This window comes from Lissotriton vulgaris, chromosome 4_1 (assembly GCF_964263255.1).
Source record: "Lissotriton vulgaris chromosome 4_1, aLisVul1.2, whole genome shotgun sequence".
In the NCBI taxonomy this organism is placed as follows: domain Eukaryota; kingdom Metazoa; phylum Chordata; class Amphibia; order Caudata; family Salamandridae; genus Lissotriton; species Lissotriton vulgaris.
The window spans coordinates 2071583167-2071605838 of NC_141691.1; the positions used below are offsets into that span (position 1 = coordinate 2071583167).

At 48.3% G+C, this 22672-nt stretch overlaps 1 protein-coding gene across 1 annotated transcript in view; it reads right to left on the reverse strand.

Annotated features, from left to right (window-relative positions):
- The window catches only part of LOC147725037 (riboflavin transporter 2-like), a 164620-nt gene that overhangs the window by 11801 nt on the left and 130147 nt on the right, over positions 1 to 22672 (reverse strand). Inside the window, exon 3 of the mRNA XM_086966499.1 lies at positions 3675 to 3798. Within this exon, the coding sequence (XP_086822625.1) occupies positions 3675 to 3798 (124 nt within the window). The remainder of the gene's footprint in view (positions 1 to 3674; positions 3799 to 22672) is intronic.

Below are 22672 nucleotides of genomic sequence, written 5' to 3' on the forward strand. Positions count from 1 at the left end.
CCACGTTAATTGAAGTACATTGTAATTAACATGTAGCTGTGGCAGTCACCAGGGAGGATTTAGATCAACAAAAGGCGGGAGTAATTAGACACGAGAACGAAACAAAAGCATGCATCTCTAAAGGCACAACAGGAACCAATAAAAAAAAAAGAGGAGGGCTTTCAAGCCACAATACAAATTACATCATGCCTCGCAGAGCAGCGCATGCGGGCTGCCTGTAGTCTCAACCTAAAAACAGACCGCTGTGCCAAGGCACAAAACAGAGCCCGATAGAGACCCGTTTCCAGGCTCCCTTTAACCTATTGACAGAGGCACGAATTCCACCGCTGTGCTGGCAAAATAATGAGTGGGCGGGGTCAGAGGACCCTCGGCCATCCTCCTTACACGCTCACATGGAATGGGTTAAAAAACTGCCAGTGCTCAACACCGGTAAGACCCGGCCCTCTTAAAGCCCTGCGTAACACACAGAGCAGGCGGCTGATGACCATGCGCTAAACCGCTATTTTTATCATTCATGAACCAAAATGTTATTAGCAGCAGAGTGAGAGTCGGATTATACACACCAGGGCACTGTCTTACTTTGTGCCTGGCCACAACGACTCCTGTGGCAAACACGCGGCAAGCCTGCCTCCTCCTACCTCACTATGGCGTCTACTGTTCTTCCCTCCCTTCTAGCAGATGTCAGCAAAAGACACATGCTGTCAAGCAAAAGTAACCTCTCCCTCCTATTGTACTCTGGCCCAGGTTTTGGGCTTCCAAAATGGAACCAGGGGCCTGGATCCCTTTTGCACGGGCATTACTAATCCTAGCACATACACACATGTACAGCCCTCCGGATCCCTGGTTCATCGTGAGCAGTGGAGGTTTTTAGATGTCCGGGCAGCTAGGCGTGCATTCATGTCTCACAGGTAAAAGGCCTGTTACCATAATTCATGTAACACAGTGTGCTGCACCACCGCGCCCCGCGCTCAAAGCCAGCGAAAGGGATCGAGATCCTCTGTCACTATAAGGGTGCACTTGGAACAAGAACCAGAACCAGTCGTTGTCACCGATCTGGCCAAGGTCAAAACACAAGCTTAGCCTGCAGCATGACCAAAAATCAAAAACCAGGATCACAGATATATGCAGTTCGGGGGCCACTAAAGTGCACCATGCATGGGACTTTTCCAAACCAATAGCTGTTAAGGCCCTTCATGGATTGGAAGTGCTGTCTTTGAAGAAAGTTTTGTTACCATCCTTCCTGGAATAGAGGTGCTGTCCTTGAAGAAAGTTTTGGTACCATCCTTCCTGGAATAGAAGTGCTGTCCTTGAAGAAAGTGTTGTTACCTTTCTTCCTGGATTGGAAGTGCTGTTCATACCTTTCTTGGACTGGAGTGCTGTCAATGCCCTTCATGATCTGAAAGTGCTAATAATACTGGAAGTGCTGATAATACCCTCAATGTCTCCATGGCTTGCAAGTTCTGTGAGTGCCCTCTAATAATTGGCTGTTCTGTTAATGATCATCATGTATAAGAAATGCTGTTAATGTCCTATATGGATTGAAAGTGCTATTAATACAATACATTGATTGGAAGTGCAGTTTAGTCTTTCCTGGATTGGAAGTGCTGAAACCTACCTTTATGGAGAGATGTGTAATGTATTTGTGCTCCAGAAGTCCTTAGTACTGCATACGTTTTGTTCCTCATTGATTTGTTCAGCTTGGAAAGCCCAATAGCAGATAACTGGCGGGTCATGATGGACGGACATTCCTGCCCTGAGCATTCAAGACCCTTAAAATTATATTAGTGGAAAACCAACCATAATGCTCCACTGGTTAAAAAAAAACTACACTTCTAGCCCTCTTCAGGAAATATTCCATCGCTGCCACTTTCAGACCCTTTGGTGTGAGTGGTACCTGTAAGTGTCTTCTCACCACTAGCGCAGTGGGTCTCTGTAGACAGCCCAATCATCAGGGTTAGATGGGAGCTCTGGGGCCACCTAAGACATAAGAGCCATCCCAGATGGTGCCCTATGGAGTTAAATATGTGCTTGGCAACTGTGCATTGTGGGTCCAGGGACCTTTTCCATAATACCCTGTAGTGCTAGAGGGCTGCCAGGAGGCCCTTACAGTGAGGATGCTCTGAGGGGTAAGATGTGCGCTCTGTACTCACCTGTAGTGTCGAAGGTGGGTGCGGTACATCAACACCCTGACCCAAGTATATGGGTAGCTTTACTAATATTTCACGCAAGGAAACTCAGCAAGGCAAATTTGCGTGAAAGCACATATCAGCTGAGATATGCTAACTTCTGCTCTCTCCAAGTACTGGCACACTGTATGCTGTGTAGTGCCAACGAGGGCACTCTTGGGCCATACTACACATGTGCATGAGTTACAGGCGGGATAGTTTTAGTTCACAAAAACAAACCGAAGAGGCGAGTACTTCTTCCTATGCATGATTTGTATATGGCTGGGTTTAAACTCGAATGGCATGGTGAGCAAAAAAAACATGGATTTAGGCCCAGATCTCTTTACTGGGGTGAATGTATCACAATGTTCTGCATTCTGACCATCAACTGTTGTTTTTGCATTTGTCACCCCGGGTGGGATGGGTATGCTCAGAAGTGAATCCCATGCTCTCCACACCACTGGAGTCAAGCTATCCTGGCTGATGAGGGCTGAAAGCCCGGAACCAGTCCTAGGATGCTTGATTCCGGTCCAGGAAAGTCATGGCTTGGCAGTTCGATCTGGACTGTTCTCATTGGGCACAGGGTCAAGACTAATTTGCTTATGTCTAGGTTCAAACTGGAATGGCAGGGTGAGCAAAAAAACGATGGATTTAGGCCCAGATCAGTGTACTGGGGTGAATGTATGACATTGTTCTGCATTCTGTCCATCAATTGTTGTTTTTGCATGATGCAGAAATGCTTCACGCTTGGAAAGAGGAAGAAATGAAAAGATATACAAATATATTTCTCCTCGTTATGCCTTTTGTGTTTGGGTGCAAGGTGGCACATGTAGCCCCTTGCATGGCTTTGAAAATCACATTTAAGGACTTTTTAAGGTAAGACCTTAGTGAATCTTCCCCTTAGTCTCAAAATATCACCTACAGAATATCTCCCCACTGGAGTTATTTATAGAGAACCTGCACCCAATGATGCTATATTTGTGAAAATTGTATTTATGTCAGGTGATATTTTTGTTATCAATATTCTTGTACGAAGCATCAGAGGTGTGCCCGGTGGGGTTTCAGGAGAGGATGCTCTGTTGGGTCTGACATTGCTGTGGGACCCTTTCAGGCTCCAAGCTGTGACAGCGGCTCTAGTAGAGAATGAACTCTCTGGGTCCCCTTTTGGGGTCAGAGGTGCAGCCGAGGCTCGTATAGAGAGGGGTTCGATGTGTGCTCTTGAGCGCCTTCTGAAACTGATGTGCTCATGTAGCTTCAGTAGGGGGGCACTTTGGGGTTGGATGTGAGCAGTGGATCCACTGTGGAGTCAGAGTATTCTCTGCGCTTGGTGGCTTCTGTGAAGAAGGGGGTCTTTGGATTTAAAAGTGTCTCAGATGTCCCCTTCAGCAAAAATAAGTGTACGTTCGAGGGGGTCAGATGTGTGCCTGGTGGTCTCGTCTCTCTTTAGTTAGTTGTGTGATCTTGGGCCCTCTGTGGTGTCAGAGGTGTACATACTTGACCCATACTTACAATGAGCACAACGCCTCCATGGTGGTGGAGCAGAAGTGGGCACGGGCTCAGCACTGCCATGGCCATGATGTAACAGCCGATTCCTGATCCAGCCGCAGTCAGGGCGCCCATCATCTTCAGTGATCTGTAAGAGACGAGACACAGACTCCGTGAGCAGCAGTGCCAAGAAGGACATAGTAAAAGCCACAGACCTGGTGAGCATCTGTGCCAAAGAGCCAACAATATCAAACAGACCCAGCGAGGAGCTGTGCCAAGGAGCCAACAATATCAAACAGACCCAGCGAGGAGCTGTGCCAAGGAGCCCACAATATCAAACAGACCCAGCGAGGAGCTGTGCCAAGGAGCCAACAATATCAAACAGACCCAGCGAGGAGCTGTGCCAAGGAGCCAACAATATCAAACAGACCCAGCGAGGAGCTGTGCCAAGGAGCCAACAATATCAAACAGACCCAGCCAGGAACTGTGCCAAGGAGCCAACAATAACATACATAGACCCAGTGTAGCTGTGCCAAGGAGGCAACAATAACAAGCACAGACCAAGCAAGGGGCTGTGCCAAGGAACCAACATAAACAAACATAGACCCAGCAAAGGCTGTGCCAAGGAGCCAACAATAACAAGCACAGACCCAGCGAGGGGCTGTGCCAAGGAGCCAACAATAACAAGCACAGACCAAGCAAGCGGCTGTGCCAAGGAGCCAACAATAACAAGCACAGACCAAGCAAGCGGCTGTGCCAAGGAGCCAACAATAACAAGCACAGACACAGCGAGGAGCTGTGCCAAGGAGCCAACAATAACAAGCACAGACCAAGCAAGGGGCTGTGCCAAGGAGAAACATAAACAAACATAGACCCAGCGAGGGGCTGTGCCAAGGAGCCAACAATAACAAGCACAGACCAAGCAAGGGGCTGTGCCAAGGAGAAACATAAACAAACATAGACCCAGCGAGGGGCTGTGCCAAGGAGCCAACAATAACAAGCACAGACCAAGCAAGGGGCTGTGCCAAGGAGAAACATAAACAAACATAGACCCAGCGAGGGGCTGTGCCAAGGAGCCAACAATAACAAGCACAGACACAGCGAGGAGCTGTGCCAAGGAGCCAACAATAACAAACATAGACCCAGAAAGTAACTGTGCCAAGGAGTCAACATAAACAAACATAGACCCAGCCAGGGGCTGTGCCAAGGAGTCAACATAAACAAACATAGACCCAGGCAGGAACTGTGCCAAGGAGCCAACAATAACAACCATAGACCCAGTGTAGCTGTGCCAAGGAGCCAACCATATCAAACAAAGACCCAGTGAAAAGCTGTGCCAAGGTGCCAACAATAACATACATAGCGCCAGTGTAGCTGTGCCAAGGAGCCAACAATAACAAGCACAGACCAAGCAAGGGGCTGTGCCAAGGAGCCAACAATAACAAACATAGACCCAGAAAGTAACTGTGCCAAGGAGCCAACAATAACAAGCACAGACCAAGCAGGGGGCTGTGCCAAGGAGAAACATAAACAAACATAGACCCAGCGAGGGGCTGTGCCAAGGAGCCAACAATAACTAGCACAGACCAAGCAAGGGGCTGTGCCAAGGAGAAACATAAACAAACATAGACCCAGCGAGGGGCTGTGCCAAGGAGCCAACAATAAAAACCATAGACCCAGCGAGGAGCTGTGCCAGGGAGCCAACAATAACAACCATAGACCCAGCGATGAGCTGTGCCAAGGAGCCAACAGTAACAACCATAGACCCAGAAAGGAGCTGTGCCAAGGAGCCAACAATAACAAGCACAGACACAGCGAGGAGCTGTGCCAAGGAGAAACATAAACAAACATAGACCCAGCGAGGGGCTGTGCCAAGGAGCCAACAATAACAAGCACAGACCCAGCGAGGGGCTGTGCCAAGGAGCCAACAATAACAAGCACAGACCAAGCAAGCGGCTGTGCCAAGGAGCCAACAATAACAAGCACAGACCAAGCAAGCGGCTGTGCCAAGGAGCCAACAATAACAAGCACAGACACAGCGAGGAGCTGTGCCAAGGAGCCAACAATAACAAGCACAGACCAAGCAAGGGGCTGTGCCAAGGAGAAACATAAACAAACATAGACCCAGCGAGGGGCTGTGCCAAGGAGCCAACAATAACAAGCACAGACCAAGCAAGGGGCTGTGCCAAGGAGAAACATAAACAAACATAGACCCAGCGAGGGGCTGTGCCAAGGAGCCAACAATAACAAGCACAGACCAAGCAAGGGGCTGTGCCAAGGAGAAACATAAACAAACATAGACCCAGCGAGGGGCTGTGCCAAGGAGCCAACAATAACAAGCACAGACACAGCGAGGAGCTGTGCCAAGGAGCCAACAATAACAAACATAGACCCAGAAAGTAACTGTGCCAAGGAGTCAACATAAACAAACATAGACCCAGCCAGGGGCTGTGCCAAGGAGTCAACATAAACAAACATAGACCCAGGCAGGAACTGTGCCAAGGAGCCAACAATAACAACCATAGACCCAGTGTAGCTGTGCCAAGGAGCCAACCATATCAAACAAAGACCCAGTGAAAAGCTGTGCCAAGGCGCCAACAATAACATACATAGCGCCAGTGTAGCTGTGCCAAGGAGCCAACAATAACAAGCACAGACCAAGCAAGGGGCTGTGCCAAGGAGCCAACAATAACAAACATAGACCCAGAAAGTAACTGTGCCAAGGAGCCAACAATAACAAGCACAGACCAAGCAGGGGGCTGTGCCAAGGAGAAACATAAACAAACATAGACCCAGCGAGGGGCTGTGCCAAGGAGCCAACAATAACTAGCACAGACCAAGCAAGGGGCTGTGCCAAGGAGAAACATAAACAAACATAGACCCAGCGAGGGGCTGTGCCAAGGAGCCAACAATAAAAACCATAGACCCAGCGAGGAGCTGTGCCAGGGAGCCAACAATAACAACCATAGACCCAGCGATGAGCTGTGCCAAGGAGCCAACAGTAACAACCATAGACCCAGAAAGGAGCTGTGCCAAGGAGCCAACAATAACAAGCACAGACACAGCGAGGAGCTGTGCCAAGGAGAAACATAAACAAACATAGACCCAGCGAGGGGCTGTGCCAAGGAGCCAACAATAACAAACAGATACCCAGCCAGGAACTGTGCTAAGGAGCCAACAATAGCAACCATAGACCCAGTGAGCTGTTATGACAAGGAGCCAACAATAACAAGCCCAGACCAAGCAAGGGGCTGTGCCAAGGAGCCAACAATACCAACCATAGACCCAGTGAGCTGTTATGACAAGGAGCCAACAATAACAAGCACAGACCCAGCAAGGGGCTGTGCCAAGGAGCCAACAATAACAAGCACAGACCCAGCAAGGGGCTGTGCCAAGGAGCCAACAATACCAACCATAGACCCAGTGAGCTGTTATGACAAGGAGCCAACAATAACACGCACAGACCCAGCAAGGGGCTGTGCCAAGGAGCCAACAATACCAACCATAGACCCAGTGAGCTGTTATGACAAGGAGCCAACAATAACAAGCACAGACCCAGCAAGGGGCTGTGCCAAGGAGCCAACAATACCAACCATAGACCCAGTGAGCTGTTGTGCCAAGGAGCCCACAGTAACAACCATCAACCTTGTGAACTGTGGTAACAAGGGCATTAAAACAGCTTACATTACAAAGCCCTCACACCTCTTTTCCCGCTTGCCTATCGGACAAATTAGACATTTCATGGACATGATAGAACTTGGGAAAAGCTGAATTCCTCCCGCTGGGCCCTCCACCTTCAAACAGGTAGGTTACATTAACCAATCGCTCCGTGGAAGCGCAACAAGAACCTGGAACTCCCTTTGAAATGCGTAGGACCCCTGTTGTGATTCAAAATCCTTCTTTTCAAAAGACCTTTGTCTGTGACTATAGTCGCCTACACACTCCCAAATTACTCTTCGGTTATTTTCTTGCTTCATGTTTTTCAATTCAAATGTTTGCTTTCTATACTTGTTGACCATTTTAATCTTGTACTCTTGGGCAAAGCTCTGATGCCTTCAGGCCATGCTTGTGCTAAAAACCCCACAAAGAAATAAATAATCAAAGTAATTAATAAATCTTTGCAATACACTTCGCTTCTCTGCAGACCCCCAGCCCCCTACACACATTGTGCTCCCTTTAGAACTGCTAGAAGCTGGTTCTTGACTCTGATAGTGACCTGGGACTTGGTAACCAGGCCCCAGTGCCACAGCTCTTTCCCCAAAAGTGAACTATGAATTGGTACACCCCATTGCAAGGTGCTTTGCCCCCTTATAGTCCCTAGTAGATGGTACCTGTGGTACCCATGGCAGAGGTGATAAAAGGAGTCACCAGGGCTGCAGCACTGTTTTGTGCCACCCTGTGTGACTCGAGTAAAAGTGTGTCTGCAGGACGACTGCCATTGTGGCCCTACACGAGCAGCCTGTCTGCTTGAGAGAGACTCAGCACAGACCTGGTGCTGTAGTGTCCCTGTTACTGTCTCAATGTAAGTAAGTCACCTCTAAGGTAATCCTCCTATAGACCAGGAGGCAGGGTGCACTATATTAATGGTGTAGATATATATGTTTGGACATACGCAGCTCTACAGTAACCCTGTAAAGCAAGATTTACTGTAAGTAACCGTCAATCCATAGGATAACATGGGCTGGCTACTCGAGATAGCCAGCTGAAGTGTCCCTGTTACTGCCTTAATATAAGTAACTTACCCCTAAGGTAGGCCTCCTATAGACCAGGACATAAGCAGCTCTATATTTACCCTGTAAAGCAAGGTTTACTGTAAGAAAACTCGAGATGGCCAGCTTCATTATGGAATGGCCGAATTGTGTCGTGTTTAGTGTCAAACATCGTGCTTTTTCACTCCCAACATGATTCTCGTGTCAAGTGTGGGCTGGCATGCATATAGGTGCCAACCCAAGTGGGTGCCCACCTAAGGATTAGTGCTCCAGTGCCTTGGTGGGCTTTGCCCTGAGCCATTTGCCATCAAGCCAAGAGTCTGCCCTCCTGGTGGGATGTGCTATCACTTCTTCTGGGCAGAAACAAAGGCCCGGGCAGGATGGAGGTCACATCCCCTCCCTCTCTGGGTAGCTAGTGTGATAGAAATGAAGGCAGTGAGCCACAAAGGCTTTCACAGCCCTTTAAGTACAAATGTACTTGTCATCCGGAGAAGGTGGCTCAGGGGTTAGAGGCGGCAGACCCGGAAGCTGAGATCGGCCCTGGACCAGGGTTCAATTCCCCGCCTCGGCGGGTCTTGGGCTCAAAAATTCCACGGACTCGATAATTCTCGCTCCGGTGCCTTCTCGACTCACGGGTTCACACTCTGTGACTCCGGGCAATAGCTTGCTTAATCTCCACAACGGCCCCTCGCGGTGGGATGCCTGGGTTTCACCTTGTGGATACCCTGCCAGGGTTATCTCACAGGGGAATACCAGGACGGGTTCCCTAAGCAAGCGCCGGGAAACCCTTTGTGGGTAGCTGTGCGCTATATAAGCTCAAATACATTTACATTTACATCCACTTGAGGGCAAAGCCTTTCCCACTCCTGAAGCAGATCAGCATTCTGTAAGGCAGGAACATTCGGTAGTCAGGAGGCATAAACTTCCAGAAGGCTAACCAAATCTTTAGGGTGGGCTAGGAGGTCTGTACAGCCAAGGAAGGGCTCTGCCATTTTGGCAGACCATAAAGTGGTGGGTTCTGGGTAGCACAGTGAAGAACACCCAGAGCACGTTGTCACTACAGGTGCATGTTAGCCGCACCAACCAATAGACTATTGGCCACTGTCCCCCACAGCCTTAACACACCCTAAACTAGGATTTAAGGGGCTCCCCTGACACCAGAACCTCAGTTCTGACTTTGAATCTGAGAGCAGGGATAAAGTAGATACTGTCACCAACAACAGGACTTTGTGACTCTGCCGCCGTGCGAAGATAGCAAGCCTAAGTGCCCGGAATCGACCATATACTGGAACCATTGCCGATGTGTGTCCGTGGCAAAAGCTGGTTGCTCTTAGCAAGAGGGACTTCAGTGGAGGCAGAAACCCAAAGCAGACTCCCTGGACTGGTGTGACCTGCCCCCTGCAAGCAGCAGGAAAACCGACATGCTGTGTGACAAGAATTACGACCAGCTGGGCCTGCAGTGATTGAGCCCACAGAGAAGTGGCGTCCTGCAAGTCCGGAGGGGTAGCCAAGCCTCCGCCATGTTTCAAGCCGCTACTCCACTCCTGTCACCCCCTATCCGCTGAAGTAACCGTGGACTACATTTGCCGCAGTCAAGGCCTGATGATCACTAGTCAGGTGATCGACCTCTTGAGTGACAACTCACAGTTACAGCGACCGATGTTGGCGTCGACCCTGCTGCTATGTTCATGCATCCTGAAATTGGTGTTGTTGAGTGTGTGTCGAAGCACCTTTGCTGCAACCTGCCATCAGTGATTGACAGCTGTCAGCAACCTCTGCACCAGGAGCTGCCGAGCAAGGTAGAAGAAATCCAGATGTTGAACCTGGGTCCTGGGACCCCAGAGGCCTCTACTCCCGAGGGTAGAGTGGAACTCCACCTCTAAGGGGGGTATTCTGAAGTGCTGCAAGTTTGACAGCACCTGCGGATCCTGTCAGTACCAAGGACAGCCAAGTCTCCTCTGCACCCAGACTCTCTGAGCAAAGTCAGGAGGTAACCACAGTTGGTACTTGATCTACGGTCCTCATGACCTTATCCACAAGAGGGTTCGTTTGAACTCACCCTGCAAGTGACCGAGTGTGTCCTGTGTTTTCCCCATTTATTTCAATAGGACCAGCTTGACAAATTTACTGCATTTATTTTTAAAAGCTTTTAAAACTCACAACTCCGCTTGTATGCATGATACAAAGTTCATTTTAGTGTTTAAATTTATATAAAAATACACTCTATTTTTATAAATTGGTGTTGGATTTCTTTCGAGTCGTCTCAATTACTTATGCACCATAATGGTACGTTCACATGCGTAACACATGTTCCTCCAGTAATGCCGGACTGCTCTTCGCCACACTGACAGGGCTGAGTTTAGGATTATTGTTGTAGAATACAAGGACCATCTCTGTGTATTGTCAGAATATGCATGGTAAGGCCTCCCAGCTACAGCATAATATTCCATGAATATAACATAAACAGAAAACGGCAAACCGCTCCTATGCTGGGAATGCTCCAAAAATCTGGAACGCCATCCCGGTCGACATCAGAACTATTTCCTCCTTTCTAAAGTTTAAAAGCCAACTCAAAGACATCTACCTCAAACGTGCCTTCCCGAATCCAACTACGTAACCTTTTAATACGAGCTTTTGTTGCCTCCAGATCGCACGTACCTGCAATAGATCTCTCCCTTTCCCTCCGTCCCCATTTCCTGGGGTCGGCCACGGATATGACTTTTGACTGTTGGGGCCAGTTGAATCTCTTATTAGTATGCGTATTCTATCTGTGGTCCTGCTGTACGCTCACTCTTTGCGCTTTTGATTCGTTATACATGTTGGACTTGTTGGTCGCTTATCCTTTCTGTGTATTGTATTCGCTTATTTGACCTACACATATCTGGTTGTGAAGCGCTGCGATGCCCTCGGGTCTGGCCAGCGCAATAGAAAACTCCAAAAATAAAATAAATATTAAATGAATAAAAGTTAATCAGGGCATATGGGGAGCCTCATGACAAAATGCTGATCCTGGCACAGTGCCAGCAATTATTGACATACTGTCCCTGCGCATTTGGGGGAAAAAAAGTGTCAGGTCCTTGGAGCTCGAAGCTTCACTGCTGTGGCAGAGCATGAAATTAATGGAATATTTAATAAGTTCAGTTTCAAAGACTGCGTCTTTTTGCGCATTTGCGAGAAGATTGTGCTTTAAAATGTGCTGTCTGACCCCATTAAAAACAAAAAAAAAATCTTCAGGGTGTGGGACACTCATATCCGAACCCTCCTGGATGAAGCTGGGCTCACTCCCTTGACTCACTCCCTGGAATTCGGGGCACAAATAGCGCCATCTGCTGTGAAAGATCACCAGCCTTCGCTGCAGTGTGGTTTACACCATTTGTACTCTTTCAACGTTGCGCTGGTCTCTGGTGCCCTCCAGTGGAAAAATTCTTGTAGTGCAGGAAATTTACAGTCCTAATGCATAAGAAGGTACGCACGCATTTTCAACATCAAAGATGTAATTGTATTTATATAGTGCTCACCAACCCGTGATGAAGCGTCGAAGCGCTTTTCGGTCAGTAGTATGCTCCACTAGAACCCCAAAAGGAGTATTGGAGGTTTGGTTGCAAGTGCTGCATGTATCACGTTATATATCATTACTAGCAGCCCGTCCTGACCTTGTCCGGGAGCAATCAGGCTCTCCCGACCCCCGCCTGCCCTGACATTGGCCAGCAGCCCGGGCCCCCGTCCGCCCCGTCCCCCGGCTGCCCCGACCCCCGCCTGCCCTGACATTGTCCTCCGGAGGCTTACCTCACACAATTATGCCAGAGGCAGGTGGGCAGCCCTGGGAAGTGAGAATGAGAGGGTCTGAGAAGGTCCGATGTATCTAATCCTCACTGTTGGATGCACCCGAGTAAGTGAAGTGTTTATTGGAAGCTTCAAGAGGTAATACTTCTTTATGCTAATATTTTATAGAAACGAATAGGAAACACATCTCAGGCTGGAGCCTTACCACTTGCTATGGTTTGGGCAGAATCCATAACCACCCGGACCTGGAGCCTTATCACTTGGCAGAGTTGCCCTCTCCCTCCAGGGCTAAAGATGACCCATGCTGCAGTGCAGCTTCTCACAACACTCCTAGACTCCTGCCCCGTTGTGTCCATGAGCTGGAACCCACTGCGATGCCCCTCCTGCTTACACCTACATGCTACCGCCCCACGCGAGCCAAAGCATGGACAAGTGACAACTGCCCTCTGCTTCTCTACCAACGCATGGGCCAGCCCTGCTCCTGTGGACATTGGCGCCTTTAGACCGCAACAGCATTACTGTTTTTTGAGGTCGAGCCTAGCATTACAGCGCATGCGCTGCTCACTTTGAGAGGCACGGTGTATTAGGGTATGCTTTAAAAGTGGTGTTGAAGCCCGCCCGTATTTTTCATTGGCTGGCCTCATCGTCCATGGTAAATGCTGGCTTCCGATTGATAATAAGGCTATTTAGTCCCTCCTTGTTACCGCCCTATCTCCTTTTGGGACCACCCATCAGGACTGTATCTTTTACTTGCGACATTACACTGTCTCCTTCATTAGTTGATGAGCACTTTTTTATCCCAATCCTGCAGGCTTCTTTCCATATATTCACGTTTTCCTTCTTTCTCCCTTTCCCGCCATTCTCTTGTTTCGTGCCAAAGTCTCGTGACGGAAAATAGGACCGGGGCCCAGAAACAGGTCCTGGTGATCAGCACCTGCGACCACCGGAACAAATTTAACGTTGATGAGAGGGTTGTCTGTTGTGTCTGTAAGTGGCTCCCATGCCTGCTAAAGCTGAACTCGGACAAAACTGAAGTCCTCATCCTTGGCCCCACCCCCTCCGCCTGGGAGGATTCCTGGTGTCCGACCACACTGGGAACAGCTCCAACACCCACGGACCACGCACGCAACCTAGGATTCATCCTCGACTCCTCCCTCTCCATGTCAAAGCAGGTCAACGCCATCTCCTCCTCCTGCTACAACACCCTCCGCATGCTTCGCAGGATCTACAAGTTGATCTCGACCAAAACCAGAAGACCGGTGACCCAACCCCTTGTCAGCAGAAGGCTGGACTACGGAAACGCACTCTTCGCAGGAATCCCAGCCAAACACCTGCGACGACTACAACACATCCAAAACGCCTGCGCCCGACTGATCCTCAACGACCCCTGCCGCAGTCACATCACCTCCCACCTAAGAGACCTGCACTGGCTCCCTGTCAACAAGAGGATCACCTTCAAACTCCTCACCCACGCACACAAAGCACTCGACAACACCGGACCAGCGTACCTGAACAGCAGACTCAACTTCTACACCCCCGCCCGCCAGCTCCGCTCCGCCAGACTCGCCCTCGCCGCCGTCCTGCTCATCCAAAGAACAACCTCCGGCGGCAGATCCTTCTCCTACCTCACCGCCAAGACCTGGAACACCCTCCCCACCCATCTGCAGAAGACCCAAGACCTGCTGACCTTCAGAAGGCTCCTCAAGACCTGGCTCTTCGAGCAGTAGCAGCACCCCCTCCCCTCAGCGCCTTGAGACCCTCACGGGTAAGTAGCGCGCTTTAAAAGTTCAATGATTGATTGATTGATTGATTTTAACCTGAAAGGAGTTATAAGAACGGTTCATTTCCTTGCAGAGTGACCAGTGCACGAGGTGAGCTGCTGACAGGGGTCTGCTCCTGACGTTTGTTTTGATCTGGTCTGGGTTCCGGGGCCTGGGCCGCAGCCGTACCCTCCACGCCGGCGCTAGCTGCAGTGGAGTCGGCCTCGGGGTGCAGCTGTACTCGCTGCCAGGCACCGCCTTTTCTCTAGTGGCGCTGACACACACCCCGTTATAATCGATGCAGGCGAATGCGGACTGGCATGCACAGAGGCGCACATTGTTTTCTGAGGCGGGCGCCTCTCAACTTTTAGAACACTGTGGCATAGGGTTGTTTTAACCCCTTCGACGCTCATGATGAGCTCAGCTCGTCATGAGTTACGGCTCTCGTACGCTCATGAGAACAGTGGGTGCGTATCATGTCCCTAAATTTAAACTTACTGTCCCTGTTCGCTTATGTGTATGTTAATCACAGTCCTTCTCATGCTAAACTGTTATTTGCTGTTGTACCAACGTCAACTCATGATCGATTATGAAAATATATACATAAATGAAAATTTTGTATTGTTTGTAATGTTTCATTTTAAAATATCCTATCATGAGTTAGACATGCGGTTTTGCAAAATTTATTTATTTATTTATAAACATTTAATGTCTTACTCGTGTAGATTTGACACCGGTGGCACATGCAGTAATCTGAGTTTGCACACACCTTTAATGGTGTAGTACATCAAAGCGCTGAAAGCACGAAGGCGGATAGAGGAAAATGCGCCTCGAAATGTCGAGGTGTCAATTACACTACAAATACAAGGAAAGTGGTTTACCATTTGAACGCTCATCGCTAATATCTGTCGTGAAGTACAGATCGGAAGTTAATTTTCCGACTGAGCGACCCAGGCTACATACTAATAAAAAATACTCCTGTTATAAACCGCTTGCAGCGCCTGGTGGGAATATATAGTGAGGTATGAGGCACTACTTAAACACAATTTATTATCATGTAAGTGGAAAGATGCAGAAATGATTGATTAATAATTTAGATATGTACATAACAGCAAAAGAGATTTGTGTTACTTTACACATTTCACTTTTCATACTAGTGAACAACGACGACCATGCCTGCACTAGAATCGATCTATACTTTCCCAACTAGAATCCAACTTCTTTTAAAACTAATACTAAGCACACAGTTGTGTCGGGCAGGAAGACGTCCTTTGCCTTCAGTGTTTTCTTTTATAATCTGTGTGAGCACTTCCTTATTAAAGTGGCAATTTTGTGTGTTTTTTTATATGTTTTTCATTTAAAAGTTATATTAGCAGTTTCATTTTTAAACACCAACATTGCATTTCGCCTGCTTTAGTTCCGCATGTTATTTCCCAAACACGACTGCTTCATCGTGAAATGTGTATGGGTTAAACTGAGAAGCCGGCATATTATTCATTCATTTATTTAGTTAGTTTTATTTTGGAGTTTTGGATAGAGCGACTCGTCATTTTGACCACTTCTGAGAACTAAGAAAACAAGCATTTGCAATGCAATAGCTCTTGCAATTTTAGAAACTTTGACCTATTGCAAATGACAATGCCTTTTATTATTGCAGGTTTTTTAAACACATAAATAAGAAGCATTGTTTTTTACAATGCCAATAGCTCGAAATCTCGCAATTGCGAGACCTATTGCATTGCTAATGCTTGTCTTTTCTTTTAAACACTGACTCCACTGTTCAAGCTTTTCTAGTTGGTGTTCGTTGTCTCCAGGTTATCGCCTTCCACCCCTCCCCCTCCCCTCTGTAGTACAATCCGTTGCTCCCTTGTAAGCACAATGCTGATTGCACTGCTGACTCGCTCAGGCTTTTATTGATTATGTCTAGCTGGAATGGTCTTTTTCCGTATCAAAAATGTCAATAAAAATTAATTTTAAATAGAAATGATTGAGAGACTCAGCATGTTGAGATAAAAGGTATTGCTCAGTGTTTCCCTCGATAGCACCGGAGAAGGATAAATCCTGTTTGCACCCTGACCTCAGCTTCAGTGCATCTCAGGAGCCAGTTTTAGTTTTCATGCATTTTTCAAATGTGTTACAATACTCTGTGATTTTTTTATTTTAAACAGGGTGATGAAGGCCTTTGTTGTTTAACGAAAGAACTCTAATGTCGGGACTGGCACATGAAGGGAAGAGGTAGGATGGGGAGGTATACACTGGGCCAAGGGTGGAGGATCCTTACGAGGGCTGAGTCCTCAATGAAGTCTCCAAGCCCCATCTTCCTGATCTGGTCTGTCTAGGTCTGTTGGCGGGTGTGACGGGGGGGGGCTCAGCTCATGTCAGGAATTTAGACCCAGCAATGGGTGGAGAAGGTTATAATCTGACAGGGCCTTCCAGAGGTGGAGGGAAGGGGGTGAGAAGAGGAAAGGGCAAGAAAAGTGAAGAAAACCCACAAAAGAACAGGAATATGCATAAACCAAAACCCACAACCCTAAAACAGACAGCTCTACTCTCGTACCCCACTCCAGCGAGGACAACCTCAACATATCTGGATAAAAACCTAGGAGCAGTGGTGGAGCGCCGAGAAGGAGCCTCACACTGCTCCTGATCCTGAACATGAAAGTAATTTAAACAACATTTGCCTTCCATGTAAGTGACAGCCTTGTTCTGAACTCAGCGTCTATTACATAGAAAAGAAGGCGGAGATCTCTATCAGCAGTACTGGTAACAGGTGGACGGACCGGAATCACTTCCCATGGTCACTCATGCGGCCATGCCAGTGCTTAATTTCAACCAGTGGTTTCCAGTGCTCGGCACAGGCACTTAATTGTCAACACTGACACTTATGACAGTCTGCCACATGGTGGCACTGTTTTTCTACATTAGAGATTAACACAGCTACAGTTGTTCATTTGTTCAATATACATAACAAATGACAATTACTTGCTGCCCAAGCCATTGGTTTTGATTTGGGAGCCTAAAATAGTCTGACTAAGCACATGTCTAGGGTGTGATAGTTAGTACTTGTGTTTGTGGTGCCATTGGCAGCACTGACAGGGGAAATGGGTGGTGCAAGCGGCAGTGGCTGTCTGACGAGGCCCCTGGCACTCAATTCTTTTAACAAATCAAGCAGTGTGCCTCTCTGATTAAGGCAGCTGACATGCCTACCTCAGCACACCGCACAACTCCCGCCAGAGAGCAAGAACGGATCAGTTATTTAAAAGAAGCCAAGGAGTTTGCTCTGTTTCATGATGGGCCGAGGTAATGCATAAACTTTAAACAGAACAAATCAGAAATAGAGAGGAGTACGGTGAGATTGCCTCTCTCTGGGTTCGTCTTATTCCACCGAGTGCCATCTACCCTGGCCACTAGAATTTCAAAAAGGTTTACCCCTGACACCATGGATGACACAAGTATCTTACTTCCAGAAGTCCTTTTTTTATTGACTCTGTGTATTCAGTATCTCTTTTTCTGTTTTTTGTATATATGTTTTTATATCGCACACCTATTATACATTTTATATATAATATACATTTACAATATTTACATCATGTTCATCATACTGTACATATATCTACATTCTTGTTGTTGTTCCTAAAAGATGAAATCAGCACTTGTATATACAAAACACCGTATCCTACTTAACTGAAATTTGCAAGATGGCACATTTCTTTTAATCAAAGCTGCTTGATGTATATACAAACAAACGGTCCTACTTTCTTAGTATTGTCAAAATCAACTGCCTTTTTGATCAAATCCACATACTTAATTGGTGGTCCTTAAACAATGTAATCACCAAATGAAATTTATATTATTAGTTCATAATATGTAGATCGGGGAATTTTATCTTTTTTCCACCAGATACATTTAACTTGTTGTGGTATTCATTTGTGATTATATAACCGTAATAATCTCGCCGACGCGGTTCGACCTTGTCATGTGGGACCTTCACTCTCGATTTTATTAAGGTCTTCTTCAGGGCTTGTTTTTGGTATGTTGTAGGACAATTTTATATCCGCCTTCTGTTGGATGGGGGCGTGTTTGTCTATTCCCACCCCTTTTGTGGCGTTGTTTTTCTGTGGAGTAAATCCTGTTGATATTTCTTATGTAGTGCTTAGATGTGGGTATCTCTCACCCAATTTGTTTTCTTTTGGCTTGTCTTCGCACTTCCGCTTCTTATTCTTTGGGGTCTCACGGGGCTGTTCGTCTCCGTGCATACAGCGTCTTTGTCTTCTTTAGCATCTCTGCACCTTCAGCGTCTCCGTCTTACTAGCCGGTATCTACCCTGGCCACAGTACTCACAGCTTGACGGCTGTCCCAAGCCATGAGACAGGCAGTAAATGTACAAAATACCTTTTAGTCCTTTCTTTAAAAAAAGAAAAATCTTTTTATTAGTATTTATTAACAGTGTACGTCCGATTCATCAAAATCTGAACAGACGTAGCAACACTGATAAAATCAAAAAGCACAGCCCGTCATGAACTATTTGCCCAACCACCCTCCTGTTTGACCACAAAGATGTGGATTTATCTATTAACATCACCCTCATATTGCTATTCAGCAACCAGCCCTGCTGTGGGGGACATCCAGTGCCTAGAAATGTCCTCCTTGACCACCAGTAGCTCAAATCCCACCAACAGTAGCCCCCCACCCCCCTGTTAAGAAGAGATAATTGAAAGGATTTTTTTTCAAATGGAACACTAATCACGGTTTCCAGAGTTGTAAGTTCTCAGACCCAGTACCGTTGTCAGTGTTCAGTCCTTCAATCAATCAGTCAGGGGTTGTTAGAGTGCAAGTACTCACCCGTGAGGGTCTCAAGGCGTTGGGGGGGGGGGATGGTGGTCTCCGTAGTGTGCTGAGGTCAACCAAAGAGACAGGTCTTGAGGTCCTTCCTGAACTGGAGCAATGTGGGAGATTGCTGGAGATGGATGGGTAGGTTGTCCAGGCTTTGACTGCGAGGTAGGTGAAGGACTTTCCTCCTGTTTTCAATTTGTTGATGCGTGGGTCGGTGGCCAGAAAGAACTTGGCTGATAGCAGATATCTTTTTTCGGTGCGTGGAAGGACAGGTGACTGTTCAGGTATGTGGGTCCAATGTTGTGAAGGGCCTTGTAAACGTGGGCGAGAATTCTTCTTCTTTGGACTGGAAGCCAGTGGAGATTGCGCAGGTGTTGGTTAATGTGACTGCAGCGGGGAATGTTGAGGATCAGTCTGGCTGTGGTGTTAGGAACAGTCTGGAGTTTGCGAAGGAGTTTCTTACTGATTCTGAAGTAGAGAGCTCTGCCATGGTCCAGTCTGCTGCTGATGTGTGCATGCATGACATTTTTTCTGGGTTCGGTACAGATCCATCTGAAAGCCTTTCGATGCATGCGGAGGGTGTTGAAGCAGTTCGAGGATATGGCGTTGATCTGGCAGTTCATTGTGAGAGAGGAGTCTAATATGATGTGGTCTGTTGGGGTGGGGGGATTTCCAAGGCCAGAGGGCCACCAGGAATCGTTCCAAGGTGTAGGGGTGGATCCAAGGATGGGACGTCTGTCTTTTCTGAGTTGAGTTTCAGGCAGCTGTTCTTTATGCAGGTGGTGATGGCTTTCATCCCTTCTTGGAAGTTGTGTTTGGTGATGTTTGGTTCATTGGTGAGGGAAATGATCAACTGGGTGTTGTCGGCGTAAGAGACGATGTTGAATTCCTGACAATGGTTGTTAAGGGAGCCATGTAGACATTGAAGTGGGTGGGGCTGAGAGAGGAGCCCTGTGGCATTCTGCAGTTGGTCTATGTTGGTTCTGAGAGGTAGGGAGGGAGTCTAACCCTTTAAGTTCCATTGGTGAAGAAGGAACGTATCCAGTCGAGGGCCTCTCTGCAGATGCAGGCGTTGTGGAGTGTGGTAGCTAGGGTGTGATGGGAGACTGTGTTGAATGCTGCAGAGAGGACCATGAGACTGTTTTGCCCTGGTCGAGGAGGGAACGATGTCGTTGGAGGCGGCGAGTAGGGCGGTCTCGGTGCTGTGGTTGCTTCTAAATCCGGATTGGGAGATGTCCAGGATGTTGTTAGCTTCAATGAAGTTTGCTAGCTGGGTGTTTACAGCCTTTTCAATGACCTTGGCTTCAAAGGGAAGCAGGGAGATGGACCTGAAGTTCTCGAGGTCCGTCTGGTCCATGGAGGGTTGCTTCAGGAGGGGATTGACTTTGGCGTGTTTCCAGTCATAGGGGAAGGTGGCAGTCTCGAAAGAGCAGTTGATTGTCCAATGTAGTTTGTATGTGATGGCAGTGATGGTTCTGTGGAAGATGTGGTGTGGGCAGGGGTCTGATGGTGCTCCGGAGTGGATGCTTTTCATGGTCTTCAAGGTGCCTTCTATCGTGAGCGGGATCCATTTGAGCAGGGTCTGTTGGGTGATGTTGCGTGAGGGAGGATCTGGAGCAGTGAGGTCGTCCTGGATGTCAACGTTTTCATAGATCATCTTAATCTTGTGGTGAAAGAAGGTGGGGAGTCTGTTGCAGAGGTCTTGGGAGGGTGGGGTGTCTATTGCTTTGCTGCAAGGTTTGACAAATTCCTTGGTGATGGAGAATAGCTCTTTGGTGTTGTGTGCGCTGGTGAGAATTCTGTCTTGAAGGGAGTTCTTCCTTGTGGATTTGATGAGTTGGTTGTGTGCGGTGGTGGCTGCTTTGTAGGGGCTCAGGTTGCGGGGGTTTTGTTGTTCCTCCATGTCTTTTTGAGTCATCTGTAGGAGTGTATGGATTCTTGTATTGCAGGGGTGAACCATCTTTCTTTCTTGATGTGTCTTCCGGTGGCTTTCTTGAGAGGGGAGAGTGTGTTGGCGTAGTTCTTGATCCAGGGGTGGAAGTTCAGTGCTGCGGTATTTGTGTCTGACGTGGTCGGTGGTAGGGTGCTGCAGAGGGTGGAGGTGAGCTGGTCTTCTGTGACTTTGTTCCAGCTTCTGCAGGTCTGCAGGGGAGGTGGTGGGCATGCTTGTGTACTGTGGGTTTTTTGAAGGAGAAGTGGATGCAGTGGTGATCTGTCCAGGAGAGTTCCGTGGTGTGGCTGTAGGAGATGATTTTTCCTCCGATGAAAATGAGGTCGAGTGTGTGTAACGCTGTGGGTGTGGGGGCAGTGACTAGTTGATTCAGTCCTAAGTTGGCGAGGTTCTCTCGGAGGGAGGCGGTGTTTGAGCCGTTGTGGTTTTCCAGGTGGAAATTTAGGTCTCCGAGTAGGAGGTAGTCTGTGGATATTAGGGCATAGGGTGCGATGAAGTCGGAGATGGCCTTGGTAAAGGGCGCACGGGGCCGGGAGGCCTGTAGATAAGGGTCCCACAGAAAGTCGTTTTTGGGTTGGTCTGGATCTGGAAGGGGAGGTGCTCCATGAGGTTCCGTGTGTGGTACGGGAGGATGGTCATGCAAAGAGTGCTTTTGTGAATGATGGCGACGCCTCCTCCTGAGTGGATGGGACGGTCCTTACTCTGGATCTTGTACCCGTCGGAAATGGTGGTAGCGATGTTGGGTGCTGAGTTGGCGTTGGTCCAGGTTTCCGTGAGGAAGGCGACGTCAGGCCAGCAAGTGTTAAGGAGGTCCCAGATGTCCATTGCGTGCTTGTGTAGGGAGCATACATTGAGGAGGATCTAGTTGAATGGCTTGTCTGGTAGGCTGGGAGATGTTGCTGGGTTACGGAGGTGGGTGAAGGTGCGGCGGCAGTGTGGACAGGAGAAAGGACTGTGGGTATTGGTCAGCCTCGAAGCTGGCATTTGTTGTTGCATCCTGGGTTGAGATCGTGGAGGGTGCTGGAGTTGTGATGGAGGCTGCCATTAAGTAGGGATCAGGGTGGGTGGATCGGCTGGGAGGCAGGAGCTGGAAGGACACACTGGAGGGGAAAGGGGTCATGGGGGCAGCAGCGGCCGGGGAATAAAAAGGAACGAGCAAGAAGAGGGTAAGAGTGAAAAAAACCAAGAGAGCAGAAGGAAAGAGTGAATAAAATGAAGGTGGGCGTAGAGGGAAAGAGTGAAAAACGAAGGAGAGAGCAGATGGAAAGAGTGAAAAACGAAGAGCAAAAGGGCACAAAGAAGAGGAAGGAGAGGCAGAGAAGAAGAAAATCAGAGTGCACTCCCACTGGGCCACCAGCGATGAGACTGCGAGTGGAGTAAGGCCTCGAACACCCCTCACCGGAGCTCAGGGGTCTCAGGGAGCAACTCTTAGTGGTGGAGCTGTGTGGGGAAGAGCAGTCACTGACCAGGTCTGGGCAAGGCTGACAGCGCTTGACTTTCGAGGCGCTCGTGAACTGCTGTGTTACAGCCAAAAGGCTCTAATACTGAATTAATGTCTTGTCTGGCGGGCTCAGAGGTGCTGTACCGGGGATGAGAGCAGAGTGACCTTGGGTGCTTCCAGGTGATGAAGAGATCACTCGTTCTTTCTTCGGAACAGAACTCTGGTCACACAGAGCTCTGATGCAGTATACATCCTTCCTCTGCCCAAGGTAACAAGCAAGTGTGGGTGGCAGCTGGAACTCAGCCAGCGGGGGCTCCTCTTTGTGGCAACAGATGTCTTGAACAAGCCCAAATCTGTCTCTTCAGACGAGAAGATTGCTCACACCATGCCCTGGTACCGTGTTAGTGCCTCTGAGCCTTAGTGAACTGGGTCGAGGGTAGGCTGAAATGGGAGCTCGGTCTGTGTGTTTGGGGGGGGAGGGGCAGGCGTTTAACCCAATGGCTCTAGTTCATGCAAACAGACCCAGGTGTCTCTTCGGACTGCTC